We start from the raw sequence: 18,265 nt of genomic DNA on the forward strand, positions 1-18,265 counted from the left end.
CTGTCCTGACAGCTTTTAAGGAGGCAAAATGCACAGTACATCTGAGATGATTAGATCACCTAAGAGATTAAAACAAAAAAAAAATTGATGAAGCAATCAGAAATACCTAAGTTCCTACCTAGTGTAGAAACTGCTTTTTTCTCATCACCAGAAGGAAAAGAAACCAAAGCAAAGGGGAACATACAGATACTTTTATTGCTCACCTTTTATACAACAGCAAACCTTCAGCCATTTTCTTTCACAGCTTGACAATGTTTATGTACACAAAAAACCCAGCAAGAAGCATTATGTGGCTTTCAGTAAAGGAAAAAAAAAAACAAACCAAAAAACAAAAAACAAACCAATGCATTAGAACATCAAACTCAGCCAGGCTTTATTTTCTGCAGCAATAATAAAAGGGCTTCTTCCAGGCAGGAACTAAACTTCCCAGGCCGTAGTGCATTTCTTTAAAAAGACAACCCCCAAAACAAATTGCCCTAGATCTGCTGAGCCAGTGGTATTAACTTGCAAATAAAAGAATTTCAACTTGTCTTCCTTTTTTTTTTCTAGCTGATTTCAAGTAAAAATTAAGTTTGAAGGAGGAGCAACTTGTTTTGGATGGATGCAGGTCAGTTTGAATTGCTACACCTAACTACAGGCCTATGTACACTACCAGTTCACAATTTAGCTTAGTTTTAAATAATCTTTGCAGATTTTGGCGGCGGTAAGTCTTCAGACTTGAGCAGGTGGGAAAAAATTTGTTTAATGGAAAATAAGGCTACCAAACATGACATCTACAGCAGAGCTCATATAATAGATAACAAACCTGTCTGTTAGAGGGAAATTGCTGTGGGGACCTGCATGTGTGCAACTCCAATTAAAAGAAGAGGACAGCAATCCAGAAGCAATATTTAGCACTGATTTTAGGTCATATAACTGAACAATGGCTAGGGGATGCAGAAATTCCATTGTATACTGAAACATATAATTCTGACTAGACCAGTCTTTATAATTTTTCCAATTGAAGCGTCAAGCAAAACACAGCAGGTAGTTTTGGAATCAATGTGTTTTGAGCAGATGTCAGTCCAACATCAAAAAAGCATGACTATTAATTTACGATTAAGTGAAGTGCAGTGAGTAGTTACGATGCATTCAATTCTGATAGACTGGGGGGGAAGGAAAGTATAGAAAGCTATACTTAGTTCAATACAAAATATCCCACCCCAAAAGATTCTGCCTCATATGTACAAACCTGTACGGATTCAAAAGTGATTAAACCAAGACTCTGAAACCAGGTTTTTATTATTTGAGCTCTGCTGAAGCAAAAGTTTTTAGCAACCTCAGCTTGTGAAGTGCCTTCCTTGTCCAAAACCAGACTGATTATACTGATAGCCTCCATGCTGGAAGTGCTGCTCGAATTGCCCACCTGGATTAAAATTCTGTCCACCTCTGCCTCCCCAGCCGCCTCCTTGACCTCCACGGCCACCACGACCACCACGGCCACCTCTGCCTCCTCCACGCCCACCCCCTCGGTCACTGTGGGACCCACCATCTTGGTATCTGTTGTCTTGCTGGTAGCCACCACCCCCTTGGTAGCCACTTCCTGTGTATGAAGATGACTGGTAGCCACCATAGCCTCCTCCTTGGTAGCCACCGCCACCACCACCATGGTAGCCACCTGTTTGAAAACCTGCATCTCTGTAGTTGCTATCCCTGTAGTTGCCATCCTGGTAGCCACCACCTCCACCATCTGTCCACCCTCCTTGAAGTTTGTTTCCTCTTCCACCTCCTCTGCCACCATGATCATAGCCACCACGTCCTCCTCGCCCTCCTCGATCATGGCCTCCTTGATCATGACCTCCTCGTTCATGACCTCCTCGTCCTCCATATGATGAGTCATAGCCTCCTCTTCCTCCTCGCTCATGACCACCATGGCTGTGACCCCCATGGTCATAACCTCCTCGCCCTCCATATGGGGATTCGTAGCCACCTCTTCCTCCTCGGCCACCACTTTGTTGTGGACCAGCCTCTGGTCTTTTCTGCCAGGGTGGCATCTCAGGAGGTGGCGGTTCAATTTCATTGGGCCTTCCTCCTCTGTCAGGCACTCTACCCATAAGAACCTGCAAAGGGAAAGGGAAACTGCCTTAGGAGTTGTACGATCTCACAGAAGCAGGTTATTTTGTTAATTTTTGTTACTGTCTTGAAAGACACTTAATACTGATAATGGAATTAAGTCAACAGAATACAGATCAGCAGCAGGGCAGTGCCGCATTCCTAGTAAGGTGTATATATAATCTGATGATAGTCACATCTGCCTTCCCACTTCCTTCCTTTTAAATTTCACACTCCAACTACACTAAAAGGTGCAAAAATTATTTGCAGTAGGAGGTTAAATTATGCCACTATTCCATTCTAAATGAACTAGAACATTACCTGAGCTACAAAATGGAGAAAAGCATGTATGAATACACAATTTTAAAAGTACACTTTGGTGCACAGCTCCTGATCTTCAAGTTCGATAAGTGTACTTTTGTGAGCCTGTAAAAACCTAATTCTTGAAACACGGAAACTGTTCAGTCCAAATCATATTTCTACTATATAATTACTAAAAGTACACACTTGACTAGAATCTCTCATTTGTGTGCAGAGGAGAATCTGACCTGTGACACATTCAAAAGATTTTAATAGATTTTATTGATATAGTACAGAAAGTTACTATGTAGGTGTTATTTTGGATATCATGACAGAATTAGGCAACAGCAATGCAAGAACACCAGTAATGCTGATAAGACAGAGCAGGCAACTCCTGCTGAAAATAATCAAATGTTTCAACTTTCCTTTTTTTTCCAGCGCCCCTAAGAAGGGGCACTCTGAACCTTAACAAGTAAAGCTACAGTTCCTCGTAATGCACTGATGTGCAATTTAGAGTACACAGATGTCGAGTTTCTTATCCCTTATTTCCAACTCCCATTTACAATCATAAAAAGAAAGTACGATTTCTTACTGCATTCAAGTAAATTTAATATTCATGACAGAAAAAGTGATGTTAGCTACTTGTCACCAAGGGTACCTTATTAATGGCACATGCAGTCTTCTCTCGGATGGATCCACTGCTTGTTCTCATAATTTTTGACAGATCTTGCCGAGCTGCCAAGAGATTTGCAACAGAAATAGTGCACTTAGTGGATAAGAGGGCACGTTTCGGCTGGTAGACTTTAGCCAGCTTTTCTGTCTGACTCTGTTGAAGAAAAGAAAAACAAAACTCAGTCAGCTAAAGACATGGGAAAGCAATCTCACCAGAAGAATCAACTGCAAAAGATGTCACTGCAAGTAGAAAAAAAAAAAAAAGTGAATATAAAAGCAGTAACAATCACTGTGTAGCCGAGAATCACCACAATTAATGCTAACATTTGTCATATTAACACTACTCTAAATCAACTGAAGAGACACTGGCTTTCTGACAATCTTAACAGCAACCAAGTACATGCACACTTAGTTCTCAGGCAAACACAGGATAGCAGGGTCATATAGGTATATAAATTACCACTAATGTGGTACCAAAAGTGGAACAAATTTGGAAGTCATTTCAAGCCCTCCTCTTAAGCCTGCACAAATCTCTACCCCACATCCATTCCATTTACAATAGTATCACCAAGTCCCCAGCCCTGCATCACTAGAAGAAGGTTGCAATCACTCTTTTGGAGTCTTTCTTCCAATCAGCATCATCACAGAGTCAATCCATCAAGAGGTACTGGCATAACTAAATCTCTCAACTACTCTCAGTTCAGTTCTGTCTTGCATACTGTACAGCCCACACTAGAAACTGGATCTTCAGACTCAACTTTGCTTTGCAATTAATCTCTCTTCCTCTACTTCATTACAGTATTTATATTTCAAATACCTTAAGGCACAATAGCAGTTACCCAGTTGACAGAGGTAACAGAAATCTGCACTTGTTAGTTATGTCTCTATGTGTGGTTAAAGCATAATGGAGGACGCAGTTAAAATAAAACAGGTTGCAATCCAAACTCAGCCAAAATGGCTGCAGAGACAGCTGGACCTCTATTGACAGCAGTGGGAACAGGCAAAGGAGGTTTTCCAACAGATTTCTCAACAGGGCAAGAATTTAAGAACAAGTTTTAAAATACTAAAATTCTATTTTTCATCTAAAAGAGAAGACTGGAACTGATAAGAGGGGAGGTATGTATTTCCAAGCGGCTCCAGAGTAAGTTTTTAGAACCAAGAGCTTGTATTTTACATTACAACTGAATCATTTATTCAAAGTGAAGGAAAACATTAACTTCGTTACCTTACAGCTCACATTTTACAATTAAAATGCAGTTGCTTTTATATAAATCACATACCCAAAAAGTAAAGCATTTGACACTTCTAGGTCACAAACTACGGCTAATAACAAACCTCAGTCTCAAAACTGCTAGCAGTGTGTTAGCAGATTTGGTTTAGCCCTAGAAAACAGAAGTTACATACCATTTTTAAGATCCTGACATACTTTATACATCTTTTTTTTTTTAACTATAAAACATAGAAAACAGGGAAAGCATGTAATTACTTTTAAAAGAACAATCACATTACTTAGAGAAAACACAGCTCATGTCACAGCCACTTGCACAGTTTGAAGATGAGAACAGCATATAAAATATTACCCTGACCATGAGGTAAAAGTGCAAGTAGTGCCTTAGCAGCTTTTCACATGGGGCATCTGTTGAGCTGTGCTTGCAGACACTTTGAGGAAATCTGATCACTGTAAACAGCACAAAGCTAAAGGGTCATAAAGAGAAAGATGCTGTTGTACCATTGCACGCACAGCACTTAGAGATTTGCACTCAGGTCCTCTCAATGCAAATGGCTGTATCCACAATCTTTTGTTACTATTTTTCTAGCAGCCAGTACATACAGTAACTTTCTGTACTTTCTGGCTTTCTTGTATGTTATACATGGTCCATCTTCTCGTCTCTCATGCTGCTTTTAAATCCAACAAATCAGTTTTGAGTAAAATTTGGTGATCATCTTACATTGTCAGGAAATGCTTTATGAAACTTAAACCAAAACCAGATAACTCCTCTGGTTGTCTCCTGCTCCAAGGGTAAAACAACAAAGCGGTTTTCCAGGGTTACTTAAGATAAAGAATCACCATAAACCAGGACTTCACGGCAAGTTATTTGTACCTTAGCTCTGTCTGACCAGCCAAAGGACTGCACAGTAACATCCAAACGTTTGACTAACAGTTTTCTTCGGACTTCATATTCGTTGACTATGGCTTGATTAATTGCTTCAATTTTTTCCTGAAACAAAAATTTGCAAATATAACCTATAGATTAGAGATAAAACATTTCTAGTTCAGACAATAAATTACATGGATAAAAGAGTACCAGACACACACAAACATTAACCAGGGCTTAAGCCTGCAATCAACTATCTTGTCAAATGGGTCCACATAAGCTATGTCTGCTGACACTGTTTTCCCAAAGGCTTCATAGGCTGCTACCTCCATATTCAGTCTTGTACTATTCTAACAGACACAGTTGTCTGTGGCTCATAAGAGACATAAAGCTGCACACTGTTGATGCATTTCTCAATACTCCCAGGACAGAGAGACAGAAAGTGAGAAAAGACTAGATGCAACAAACGGAAGGAGATGCAAGGACAACCTATGTCCTAGGGACCACAGTGCCCTTGCCTGTTTAAAAAGAAGCAAGCTTAAGGCTGAAGATAGAGCACTAAAAGGAAAGTACTGTAAGAAGATCTTGATTAAAACACAATACACATACAGACACGACAACTAAGTGCCCTACAGGTAGAAGCCAACACTAGAAATGCACATGGTAGCACACAATGCTCTAGTCAGAGCAACAGTTGAAATATGTTCCAGTAAGGAGATGATTTTTGTACAGATTGAAGCCTGGCTGAAGGGAAGTGGTGGATGTCCATTTTCAGCCCAGGCAATATAAGTATTTGAGGACATAGACTGTTGGAAATAGAAAGTCTTCAAGTCTTTGAAAAAGAGGTTCAAAAGAGACTCAGTCTTGTTATAGCTTTGTGCTGCTCAGCAGCAGCACCTCACCAAGGCAACATCCTTTTAGAGCAGCAGATGACAAAACCAAGTCCTGATTGGAGATGATCATGGTTCGGCCACCTGGGTGTACAGCCTTTCTCAGCTTCTACCTGTGCACCCACTGCTTCATGGGGAAGAGGCTATGAAGGAAAAAGACTACTCCAGCAGCACAGAAGGGGAGAAATAAATGAGAGGAGGACCCATAGCTTAGCTAAAAAGCAGCTACAGAAAGGGGCATTACATTATTTCAGCAAAGCTACATCATCCAGCACTGGAAAGCAGCAGGAGAGGAAGGCACAAGCACACAGCTCAGCAGAGAATCCCACCATAAACAGTAGCTTTCTCCCTTATTTTGGAAAACATTTGTACACATCTGTTCATACAGATTCACGAGCTCAAGAAAGATCTTTCAGCAGTTGTTGAGGATTTACTGTATCAGCATACATTTTAAAATACTGCAAAAAAATTGTCTTTTCATCTTTATATAAGAGAACAAGGGCAACAGGCTCTAACACCTGCAACTGCTTACCCAGTGAGCTGGTCCCAGCTGCTTCTTCAAGAGAGGCTTTCCAACATGATTAGGTGGAACCTTTGCTAGGGTTTCTTTCAGCTGTTAGAAGACATACAAAAATGTAAGCATTGCCTGAAAAACAGCTTTTCAAGATTCAGCTTACAGCAGAAGACTATTAAATGGTCGCAGACAAAACAAAGCAGCTTCCACTATCAAGTTGTTTTCTTTGAGACAGAGAACAAAGTATACCTATTTTGCAAAGCAATGTTATTTTACTATCTCTGACAGTCCTGGCTACAATTATCTAAAAATTAAAAGAATTACAGAAATACACACTTCAAATAATAAGTTTCCATGAGCTACAGCTCCCCTTGAATATAGATACTCTATATGTCATCCTCTGAATTAGGAAAAAACAGGAAAGTTTGTATCAAAAAGGTCTGGACTACAGGAAACAGAACCTAAGAAGTGACCTCTCTTTTCAATCAAAAGGAAGAAGTATTCAATATGATTCAATATTTCATTTGGATTTTAAAAATGTGGGTAATATTGTTAGAAGTTCTGAGAAAGATAACCTAAGGACTTTGTAAGGAAGAAATGGAGCAGCAAGGATAAAGACTTTGATTCAAAGTACGTTGGAATTATGAAGCTTCCCTTTTCCACTACTGCAAACCACATTTTTCAACCTTTTCAGCTGTTCATTCTAGCAGTTAATTTAACATGTGTGGTGACCCTGTCTTCCAACAGGTGTTGAGTCCCATTTGTTAAACAAACATTTTAAACAGAACAGCTGAGTTGTTGGTGGATCATTAACAACAAGACAATTACACAAAGATGGTATCCCAAACCAAACACAAATTAAAACATAGCTTGATTTTCATACTCCAGTACAAAGCACTGTCATTGCAAGGCTCCCTTTTTAAGAGCAAGTAAACACGAGGGTGATTTCTTGCTGTAGCTATCTCCTTAAAGTGAAAATTTTACTTGACTAAGTTTTCACATTCTTCTCAACTACTCAATATTTTCTCATTAGAAAATGAAAATTAGAAATGAAATGTGAAAATGATAGAAAATGATGTTTTCCATTAATTAGATAGCTTTACTTTGTCCTCAAACACTGCAAACATCTGAAATGTTTGGGCCGTAAGCTGTACAGTATTTCTGACACATCACAGAATCATAGAATCTTTTGAGCTGGAAGGGGTCCTTAAAGGTCACCCAGCCCAACTCTCCTGCAATGAACAGGGTTTGATCAGATTGCTCGGAGCCTGATCTGCAGGTTAAATGTTTTACTTCATTAAACTGTAAAGACAGTTCAGTTTGAATAACAGAACCTATGGATACAAATCATAAAGATAACATTAATGTAGCCTTAATGATTTTGCAAGGTATATGCAAGTTTGGCTTTAAAGCAAGACAGCGTACAAGGAAATTCAGTGACAGGGTAAAACAAAGCATTAGATTTAAAAGATTCTGATTGTATAATTTGTATTTTTACAGCCTCTCTCAAAGCTTGTTAGCGCTGTACATTTTTATGAGTATTTTTTTTACCTTTCATTGAAAATGGAAGCACAGATTTCTTATATATCTAACTGACAAATGCCCATGACAACACCAAAACCAGAAACAAAAACAAACTGCTTCCATTCCACATGTTGGACTGATGAAAAAAAATCACCATTCCCTTCTTCAACAAGTCAAACCAATGATTGGTTTTCTTGAGGGGAGTAGGGGGCAAGAAATGGAGCACTGGTTTCAGCTGCTTAAGTTTGGTTAAGTGCAATGCAACTAAAGAGTTAACTTCTCAGAGAGTGTTCTGTGGAGCTACATAAATACGCCTGTTCTTTAAAGTTCACAGAGTTTCTTTGCTGCTGTTCTGTTTTTCCCTGCAGAAGAAAAGCTATGTGTCTGCACACAGGATAGTCTATTCCACTTCATTTTTCAACTTTGTAAGGATTGCTTGACCAAAAGGAAAACTTTAAGAAAACAAAGAGCAACCTGGAGAACGCATACATGTAAAGAAACAAAAATGGAACCACAAGAACTGATAAAGCCTCAGGGAAAAGGAGTAAACTTGACTTTAGTTACAACAGCACCTTTTAACCTAAACATTTTTAACAGGAGGTTCCTGTAGAAGTTTGTTCTTCTGTCTGTATCTTGTAATAGATTTCTCCTTAATATTCTTCCCAAGGTCTAAGCTCAGCATTTTCTGTCTCCTGCAACAGGTCATGACATTAAAACCTAGAGCAGAGTAAGAAACACCTCACCCTTTAAGGCAACAATACGGTAGTCCGTGACCCCATGCCTTGGCATGGAAAAAGCCTTTAAACTCATTTTCCAAATTCTGACTCTTGGCATACCCAGTAAACCACCACAATTCAAGCTCTGGAATTTCAAGAGAGACAAATCTCTCCTTGGTAGCAGAACTATTTTCCATTGAAACAGCAACACAGTAAGCACTCTAGTTTTGTTCCTTTGGTCCTTACTTTTTTTTCAATTCCACTGAAGAACTGGAACATCGTTATGTTGGCTGGAGGCTTGGACATGCCTAAAGCAATACATATGCCTTTTAGCTCCTGAAAGACTTCACTGCCACCTCCTTCCTGTGCTTTTTTAGGAGGGGCGTTCACACACAGCATTCTGGCAGCTTCCAGTTCTGAGATGAGGTATGCTGGGGCAAGAAAAATTAGATTTCAGCATCAGATATAGCCGAGGAAAATATTTTAGAACCAACCATAACTCAAGTGCTCACAATCAACTAATGTGCAAATGGCATGGCTTAGTTAAAACTATGATTCAGGTATCCACACAATGCTCATATTTCTAACAACCACTAAGCCCAGTGCTAGATACACGTAAGCAGAAGAAAAGCTCAGTGCAATGAATTAAAGCCTGGAAAAAAAAAAATCTCTAAAATTCTGACAGGTATTACAGATTTCAGTGCACAACTCTTTTCCTTCAGGCTTTGTCCAGCAAGGACAGGAGATTAGGAACAAGAAAATAAGCAGTATGAGAGACTCGGACATGCATTTTAAGCTGAACATGCAAACACTGCTTCAAGTTCTGGGAAATGATACAAGGACATGAGTAAATAAAAGTGAAATGCTGGATGAATCCCTTCTGCTTTTCCCAGGAAAGATGCAGAGTGGAGAAACAACCTCACTCTTTAAAGTACCGTTGAGAACTCAAGTTTACCATTCCAGAAAAGAAAACAGCAGCTGATAAAGTTGAAGCTAGAATGCATGCATGGCTCCCCAACATTAGAACTGTGAGAGCCTATCATCACATTTGAACTCCTTTGTCAAAAAAAGAAAAAAAAAAAAAAAGAAAGTAGTGACAGAATGAGATGAAATGGTTTTAAACTGGAAGAGAGTAGATTTAGACTGAACACTAGGAAGTAATTCTTTACTGTGAGTGGTGAGACACTGGAACAGGTTGCCCAGAGAGGTTGTAGATGCCCCCTCCCTGGAGATGTTCTCAAGGCCAGGCTGGATGGGGCTGTGAGCAGCCTGGTCTAGAGGGAGGTGTCCCTGCCTGCAGCAGGGGGTTGGAACTACATGATCTTAAAGGTCCCCTCCAACCCAAACCATTCCATGAAAAATCACAGGATTTCTGAACATTGTCTGCATCTGTAATTGCAGCATTGTGATGTAGGTTACAGTAATAAAAAGCTAGCGGACAGCCTTTAGGTGCAGCTTCCACAGTTTTAGGGTCTGAATTAGAAAAACCAAATATATTTAACAATATTTTTGTCTTGAATCACACTGGGTGTCTTTAACATCAATTTAAATAATTAGTTCTTCAAATAAGGATTGAAAGATTGGACGCTACAGTGATAAAAAGAGACTTGTGGATATATAAAACTTTAATATTAAAAAACCAGCTTACTACTCCAAAACTGGAATTTCTTTTTGCATATGCCAATACTGCACTGAATTCCAGTGATGCTGCTCACCGAGGCAGTCCTACTTATGTTTAGCTGGTGCTTTTGATAAGAATACTGTTCTGCCTTTCAACTGACATAAGCTATGCTGTGTTTTTGCTTTTTTTTTTTTTTTTTTTTAAATATAAAATACCCTGGCATTCACACACAGAGCATAAATCTTTTTCTGGAGAAAAAAAAAAAAAGAAAAAAGAAGAAAAGAAAATGAGTTTATGGCTTACATAAAAAAAGAACACCTAGTAAGTTAGTTTGATACAGGTAATGAAAGCTGTGCAAAAGTTCTAGGTACTAGGATTATGTTAAACAGGACTGTGGCATCAATTTCAAATCCACATTTAACAGTAAACAAAGTATTCCTGCCAGATGGAACACTAGATTGCAACTTCTGAACATAACTTTATATTACCAACGTGTACATCACTGAAGACCTCTGGGATAAGCCCAGTCACACACAAGCCAAATTTACTGAAGGCTTAGCTCACACAGAACAAGCCAAAGGGCAGACGCATTTGAACTACAAAATACTTTAAATGCTGTGATTGCCTCATTTCACCTGATATTTTTGAATATATTATCAAATCAAGTTCAGATTTAAGCCTTACTACCTGTTCTTCTCCAGCTGCTGCAATACAGGAACCTACACTGCAATTCATTCCCCACATCTCAGCTGGAGGTAGAATGATATTCCTGCTATGCATAGTTATAGAATCAGCAGCAAGTGAAGAAACAAAACAAATGCTGAATTTAAGACTAGATTAAAATTAATATTAAAATTCTTAACTCTGACACTTGCAATTTTTTTATTATTTATTTATTTAATGTGCATCAACATCACACACTTTTTCCAAATTTCAGTGCTATTTCTTCCACACTTAAAATTCCTGAACAGGAATAAAAGCAAGTTAGATTTTCAGATGCACAGGATGGAAAAGTGATAGGAGGACATCACTCTTGATACCGTTCACTCCTTTTGGAGCAGCAGAAAGTAACATTGAGAGTGTTTGTTAAGGGAGATAATCAAAAGAACTTGAGCTGGGATCTTTTCCACAGCAGTTTCAATTACTGTTGGAGTGTAGGAAAACACAAGTCCTACTGCACCTTGCAAGTCATCCTGATGGGGGCACTAAAAGGATGATGCATCTGATACTAGTGGACGTTTTTAGTCCTTTCTGAACAAAGCTCAGTAGGTAAATCCTGCCAGAAGTCTCACATGATTCCTACTTCAGAGCAGCTTTTGAGAAGCAGGAGAAGCTTTTTGCTAGTGAATGCAAGAAGAGTTAACGTAAAATATCCTCATGCACTGGCTACAGAGCAACTGGTAAATTTACAAGACCCTGAAGTGTAATAATCTGACACCAGACATTACAGGGAAAAAATAATTATTAATTTTAGGAAGCTGCTTTTATACACTACGGGAAACAAAGCACCTTGTCACAGCATCTCACTAAGTGTAAGAATATGAGTCTTTGCACAGAAACCATATTTACTTGCAATTTCAACTTACTAAGCAGCAAGAGACAGTTCTTTTGGTTAAGAAGGCGTTTTGTCACATCTCCCGTTGTTAACGATGTGTATGGACAGTTCATTTCAGCCAGCAACCCACTCACTTCGAGTTGAAATTCCTCAGCTTCATTTGGACCTTAGAAGAAAAATAACGATTTGTTTACAGCTATGATTAAAGTAAGTTAACTCTTAAAAATAATACTGCTTTGCTTCAGTTGCTTTCTAACATGAAAATTCGACTTGCAATGGAAGCCAAATGCGTTCTTAGGGTTTTTCAAAGACAGAGCACAATCTCTTCAGAGGCTTGATGTCCCTCATTACTGTAAAATTACCTTTCACTGAAAACCCAGCTACAACAGACAGCCGCTGGCAAATTGTACAGTGAAAAGGGACACTAAAAACAACATAAATTTTACAGGGTATTTTAAGTAGACTAATTGCTCCCACTACAAGCATGTTAAATAAGCCTCATATGGTCACGAAAAATACGGTTTATGAGTGCTTATGTTTGCACTTCCTAACATGCTAACATTTCAACTAGCATTTGTCAACTGACCTTATTTTGCACTAAAATCCTTTAAAAACAATTAAGTCATTTAAGCCAAAGTTTTGTTTCTGATACAAGTATCAACCTAAGTGCTACTAGTGAAACAAGCCTGATTTTATCATGCCAAATTATGGGCAAAAAAATAAAAGGGATAAAGTAACAGTCTTCTTTTGAAGAGAGACTGCACAGATTACAGACTGTCCTGGGCTAAACTTGAGTCATGGGAAATGAAGGAAGGACTTGATTATATATGACAAATAAAATGTTGACAATTTGAAGTAGGTGTTAAGAATACTGCCAAACTGTATTTTTATACAAGATGTACAGGAAGAAACTTACACCCCTACAGGTGGAGAAAAGCGATGTTATTAGTGATAGGGAGTCAATTACACTCCCAGAAGAAGGGATGCAAATATCAAGAGCAATAAAGAAAACAGCATGCGGAGGTAAAAGACAGCTATCTTTGGGAACCGAGTAGACTGAAAACCAAATTCACATTTGGGGTTGATATGCTAGAAAATCAGAAGTATGGGTTATCACAACAATTCAACAATTTAATCCACAGAATGTCACAACTTGTTGACCGAAAATGTTTCTGGAAAATGGGGGTTTGTTTCTTATTTTGGTGGAGGAAACATCTGCAAACTCTCTTCTGCAGAGTATTTCATAAAGGGAGAAAAAATACATGGCATGGACAGAGTTATGGTAACCAATAATAACACGAAAATACAGCTGCTGTAGTCATGAGAATGTTTCCTTGAACAGTAAATATTTCCTACATCCTAATTACAAACAGAAGGCTTGAAATAAGCCTCTAATAAAAAACAACTAATTTTTCCTTAAATCCATTCCCAAAATTTAAGAAACATCTACATTTGTACCATTAAACAAACCTATTACCAGAATACTGTTTGACCCCTGCTATTACTTCAGCCTCTACGGGCCACTTACTAGGCAAGCCTGAAATCTGAGGTGGAGAACAACCGAAAATCTGACAGCATACAGACAGTACTCACTGGTACATTAGATTTAGCAGTTATCAACCCAAACACAACAGGCAAGAACACACACCAAGTGCACATTTGTGCTAGAGTTACGGTTACTTACTGTTAGTTGCTTGCACATTTTCCTCTAGTTTACAGAACAGCCGTAACTCAGATACCAACCAAGCACAGAGTTTGGTGAACTCAGGGGAACTGGCTCCACGAGAGACTGCCTGAGCCAGTGCTCCGTCATCTAACAATGGACCTTTGTAACTGACAAGCAAAACAAAAGCACAGTTCATTAAAGTTGACAGCGACCAATTTGTTGCACATTTATTTTATGCTCTATATATACTGAGAGCTACACCCTCATCAGATATGAAATGCTGAACATCTAAAACTGCAAGATAAATTCCTGTGCTGTAAATGTCTGAGTAAGCCCAATCTGTCTGTGTACATTAGCTTAATGGCACTGAGATCATGTCACAAGACATTACAATCGAGTGCTTCATCCTGGAGAAGGCTACCATATACAGCTGCAAATTCTTTGTCTCCAGCTCTTGGAGACATTATACTTACCTTTGGCAACTGCAGTTCTGAAACATCATTTCTGAATGCTGCTTTATAGCATGTTGAACAACTACTACTAGATTGGTGCATCTTTTCTGCCACTTCCTATTAAGTGTTAAAGTAGGGAAGGACTTGGATACAAAGTCTTATCAAAGTGATTCTAAATACCCTCCTTGGGAATGTTACATTCTTAAAAGGGTACAAGAAAAATGCACAGGAGACCACTGTTCTCTGCATGATAAAATAAAGCAGAACCAGGCCTATGTATAAGAAAGCACAATTCTAGAGAACCAGTTTCAGAAGATCAGTTTTGAGGTCACCTGTGTAGTAACATCCTATTGGAGGAGAGAGAAAAGTAAGGAGAAGACAGCCCTATGAATCAGGCAGAAGCACAAAGCCAGAGCTTATCAGAGTGTGCTGAAAACACATAGGATTTTTCTGTATACCATACCCAAAACAGAAACTGCCAAGAGCAAGAATAATCAACCAAAATCGTTCTTTTGAGCTTCCAGAGCAAATTCACCCAGAACATCACAGCAACCTAGTGAGTTCAGTCAACTCTTGGCAAATCTCAGTGGAAAAACATCTCGCAAAGAGCAAATTTAAGTGGTACTTTCACTTTGTTGCTATGCTTAATGTCACACATAAAGGGTGTGTCTTCACAACAGTTTGTTAGCATCCAACCAAAATGAAGGAGTTACTCTCAGAAATAACTTTCCCCCACAGAGCAGTTTAACAAGTGACAGAGAGTTAACCTACTAGTAGCTGATGAGAAGTTGTAGCAGGGACATAATGTGGTGAGATTACCTTACCACAGCAGGGCAGACAATTCCAACACACTAACCAAGGCACGTTTAAGTCCTGTCCCACACATACATGGGAGTGTGCGTGACTCAGTGGAAACATCAAGTTATAGATTCAAGTAGAAATGAAGAGATGACAGGCCTTTTGCTTCAGCAGGATCTGCATTTAAAACATCTCTCAGGTTAAAGGTCCTTTTTGCTAGTATTTTCTGTTGATAGATACGGCATCTTAACTGTAATATTGACGCTAGCTATGATTTCAGCTACACAGCTCCTTGGCTAGCGGTCCAATGTGCAGACTTGTGACTGTGAGCAGCCTCTTACTTCTGTTCACATTCCCAGAGCTGCCTGTGCTCCACATTCTCTTAGTAGTGCTACACTGCCAGGTCTGCCTGCTCGTTGAAGCCAGGAATACCCTTTCAAACATACGGCAAAAAAAGAAGCTGACCATGTCATGTGCATCATGGCTGGGACCTTTTCACATTTCAGTCACTGCAATACCTGCCAAAACAGAAGCCTATTTGTCAAGCTGGGGAACTATCATCACCAACTTAGCCTGGAAATATAATCTTTGTGGCTCGGGTCACACTCCAACAAAGTGATTTATGGGAACACAGCCAATGTGAATAAATACAGCTGTTTGCACAGAACCAGCAGCAGTGAAGTCACGACTGCTGCTCCCTGAGCTCCCAGCAGTGCAAGCTTATAGCAGGACACGCTCTACTCGCTCTCCTTCACATTTATATAACCTTTACAGACTCTGTTGGAATAAAAAGTTTAAGCTAAAGAAGCTTCCTGTGCTATATTAGTTTAAAAAAAAAAAAAAAAAAAAAAAAAAAAAAAAAAAAAAAAAGCAAAGAAAAAGCGCTAAGTCACGAGCGGTTTTTCGGTTGTCGTTATTTGTCCAAAATACAAAAAAACTAAGAGTTTTCCTGCCCCCCGACTTCCCCCCTCCTCTCCTCCGGCCTCAGTCACACCGAGGTTCGTGAGCAGACGGCACCGCCACAACTCAACGCGCGGGAAGAGCGCCAGAACGCCCGCGCAGCTGCAGCCCCGCCGCTGGGCGCCGCGCCTCTCCGCTCGGCCTGCCGGCGGGGCTGGCAGCTCGGCCGAAGGCCCGACGTGCCGGGCGCACGGCCGGTATCCCCGCCCCCGGGACTCCGCACCTACCCCAGGTCCTCCAGCGACTCCAGCACGTCGCTCTCCAGCAGCTCGAACTCCATTCTGCGGCGGGGAGCGGGGGGAATCCCACACGACAGCGGCACGACGGCTGGACTCGGCGCCCCGTTACCCGCGGCAGACCCGTTAACCGCCCGGCCCCGTTCCCTGCCCCTCTGAGGAACAACGGCCGCGCACCACAGCGAGGCAAGCAACCCCCCGGCACGCGCCACCGCCCCACGTACGCCGCTCACACGCCGCTACGCCGCTGACTGCCGGGTTGGCGTGTCAGGGTAGAGGGGGAGGCGGGCAGGCGGTGGAAAGCCTCCGGGCTGTCCGAATATGTGCCTGACCGGCGCGACCTCCTTCCGCGGCATTCTCCACCCACCCGCAGCGTCAGACCGCGGTGCGCAAAGGAGACGAGGGTGTGAGAGAAACATCTGGCTGCTTTTGTGGGGCGGAAGCGCGAGAGGAGCCGAGGAGGCAATGATTCTATTCAGGCTCCGACGAAGGCAGCCCTGAACGAAGGACCCCTCATCCTGCCGCGGAACCACGTTGGAATGCATTGGGACGAGCGGCGCCGGGCGGAGAGAGACGGGACGGCACGAGGGACAAAACGCCTCAGCGAGAGAGCGTACTGCGGGGACTCCAACTCCCAGCATCCTTCTCTGGGCTGCCTCCCGAGCTGAAGTGCCTCAGGGGGCTGGAAAGAGTTCATCGCTAACTCGCTAATCGCTGCTTCTGCTATTAAAGGCAGGTCAAACTGCTGATTGAGGGGAGAAACATCTCCTCAGGACCAACAGCTTAATGAGAAAGGAGCAATGAGAGCATTTATTTGCTTCTAGTTAGATAACAGATGATAAAGAGTAGCCACGGGCTATTACAGCTTCAAACAGAATTGGCTCACGCAGCTAAGGCTCCCAGCAAGCTGCCTTACCATGGCTAGGCTGAATTTGTCTATAAAGATGTCCTGCTTTTCCTTCAGTCCATTCATCTGAGATGCTCTGTTTAGCTATTCTCTGACTGGGACCTGGGGGGCTGTTTCTTTCCTCCCAGGTTCAACACTGCAGCTGAAGACTTGTGACACTTCACTGATGCAAGGGTTTTGTGCAGCTTCTTTGTGCAGCTCTTGTGTGCAGGGGCCAGATCCTGGAGAAACTGAGCATCTCAAGGCCCAAGCCTGTTACTGCAGGGATTGTACATATGTCTCAATTTGCCACTAAGGACCTTCATCCCAGTTTGCCAGAGATTGGAAGAGGATGGTATTGGTGATGTTGCACAATTGCTGTTTTCTGGCCATCTGTACACTATCAGCAAAAACATAAACTCATGTTCTAGAGTAGCTGGATCTCTTCTGCTCTCCAGCTTTGGTTACTAAAGGAAGGGATAAAAGTACTTGCAATCTCTTCTAGACAGGGTGTTTGAATCTACCCTCACGTTACTCCTCTACTACAGGATATCAGTACTATGAAAATAAGTTTACAAAACAGCCTCTGCAGCAGCAAATTAATGCAGCAGCAAGCAGAGACTGGACCATTCAATACTTCATATTATACAGATGGGAAAGTCTTACTAGCACTGCTGCTAGGAATCACGTTAGTGTGACATGGAGCTTGTGTAGGGAATACAACTATTTCTGAAGTGCTGTCTTTCTCTGAACAACAGCAGCAAACTAGTTTATGTTTTCTCATCACAGTGATAAAACAGAATGAGTGTATCTGCACATGGTAAATAAATTAACCACACATTTTTTTCTAGGATAATCAACCACAATGATAAACCTGCAAAAATCAGGCTGTCTGTTGTGTTTGTTCTTCTACATACTTGATAGCTCCTGCTAGGACATTTTTGTTGGTGAAACACAGCAGTATCTCTCTCAGATGGAGTAATTGTGGAAAGGGTTAAGACTTCTGTGAACATATGAGGAAAAAAGTTTGCATGAGCAATTCAGCACGGTTGCTGAGTTGCAAAAATAACATTAAGATTCCAGATTAAGTATTAAGGTAGTTTTAAAAAGCCATTTTTCCTCCTTTGAGCAGCTCTTCCAAGAGATACTGTAGAGCCAGAAAGCCTAGTGAATCAAAAAGCTTCAGAAACAAGCTCCTTCTCTTGCAAGGATTAAATCCTGAAGTAGTCTGCACACTGTTCATCCTCTTCAGAGAAAAGTTTTTAAACAAAAAGCACTCAGGGTCCAC

The 18,265-nt window shown here is 40.8% G+C and overlaps 1 protein-coding gene across 2 annotated transcripts; it reads right to left on the reverse strand.

The window, feature by feature from the left end:
* Positions 1-176: 176 nt before the first annotated feature.
* Positions 177-16,403, reverse strand: FAM98A (family with sequence similarity 98 member A). 2 transcript variants are annotated; one of them, XM_048937572.1, is made up of 8 exons: positions 16,083-16,403; positions 13,664-13,812; positions 12,011-12,145; positions 9,050-9,234; positions 6,582-6,662; positions 5,166-5,282; positions 3,050-3,217; positions 177-2,099 (listed from the first exon to the last, which is right to left on the reverse strand). In XM_048937572.1, the coding sequence occupies exons 1-8, from the start codon at positions 16,133-16,135 to the stop codon at positions 1,320-1,322; spliced, it is 1,668 nt and encodes a 555-aa protein (XP_048793529.1). In that variant the 5' UTR covers positions 16,136-16,403; the 3' UTR covers positions 177-1,319. The 2 variants fall into 2 exon arrangements, with proteins under 2 accessions (XP_048793529.1, XP_048793531.1); XM_048937574.1 differs by lacking the exon at positions 16,083-16,403 and adding an exon at positions 14,917-15,665.
* Between the last annotated feature and the right edge of the window lie 1,862 nt (positions 16,404-18,265).

The sequence above is a fragment of the Lagopus muta genome, chromosome 2 (genome assembly GCF_023343835.1).
Source record: "Lagopus muta isolate bLagMut1 chromosome 2, bLagMut1 primary, whole genome shotgun sequence".
Lineage (NCBI taxonomy): Eukaryota > Metazoa > Chordata > Aves > Galliformes > Phasianidae > Lagopus > Lagopus muta.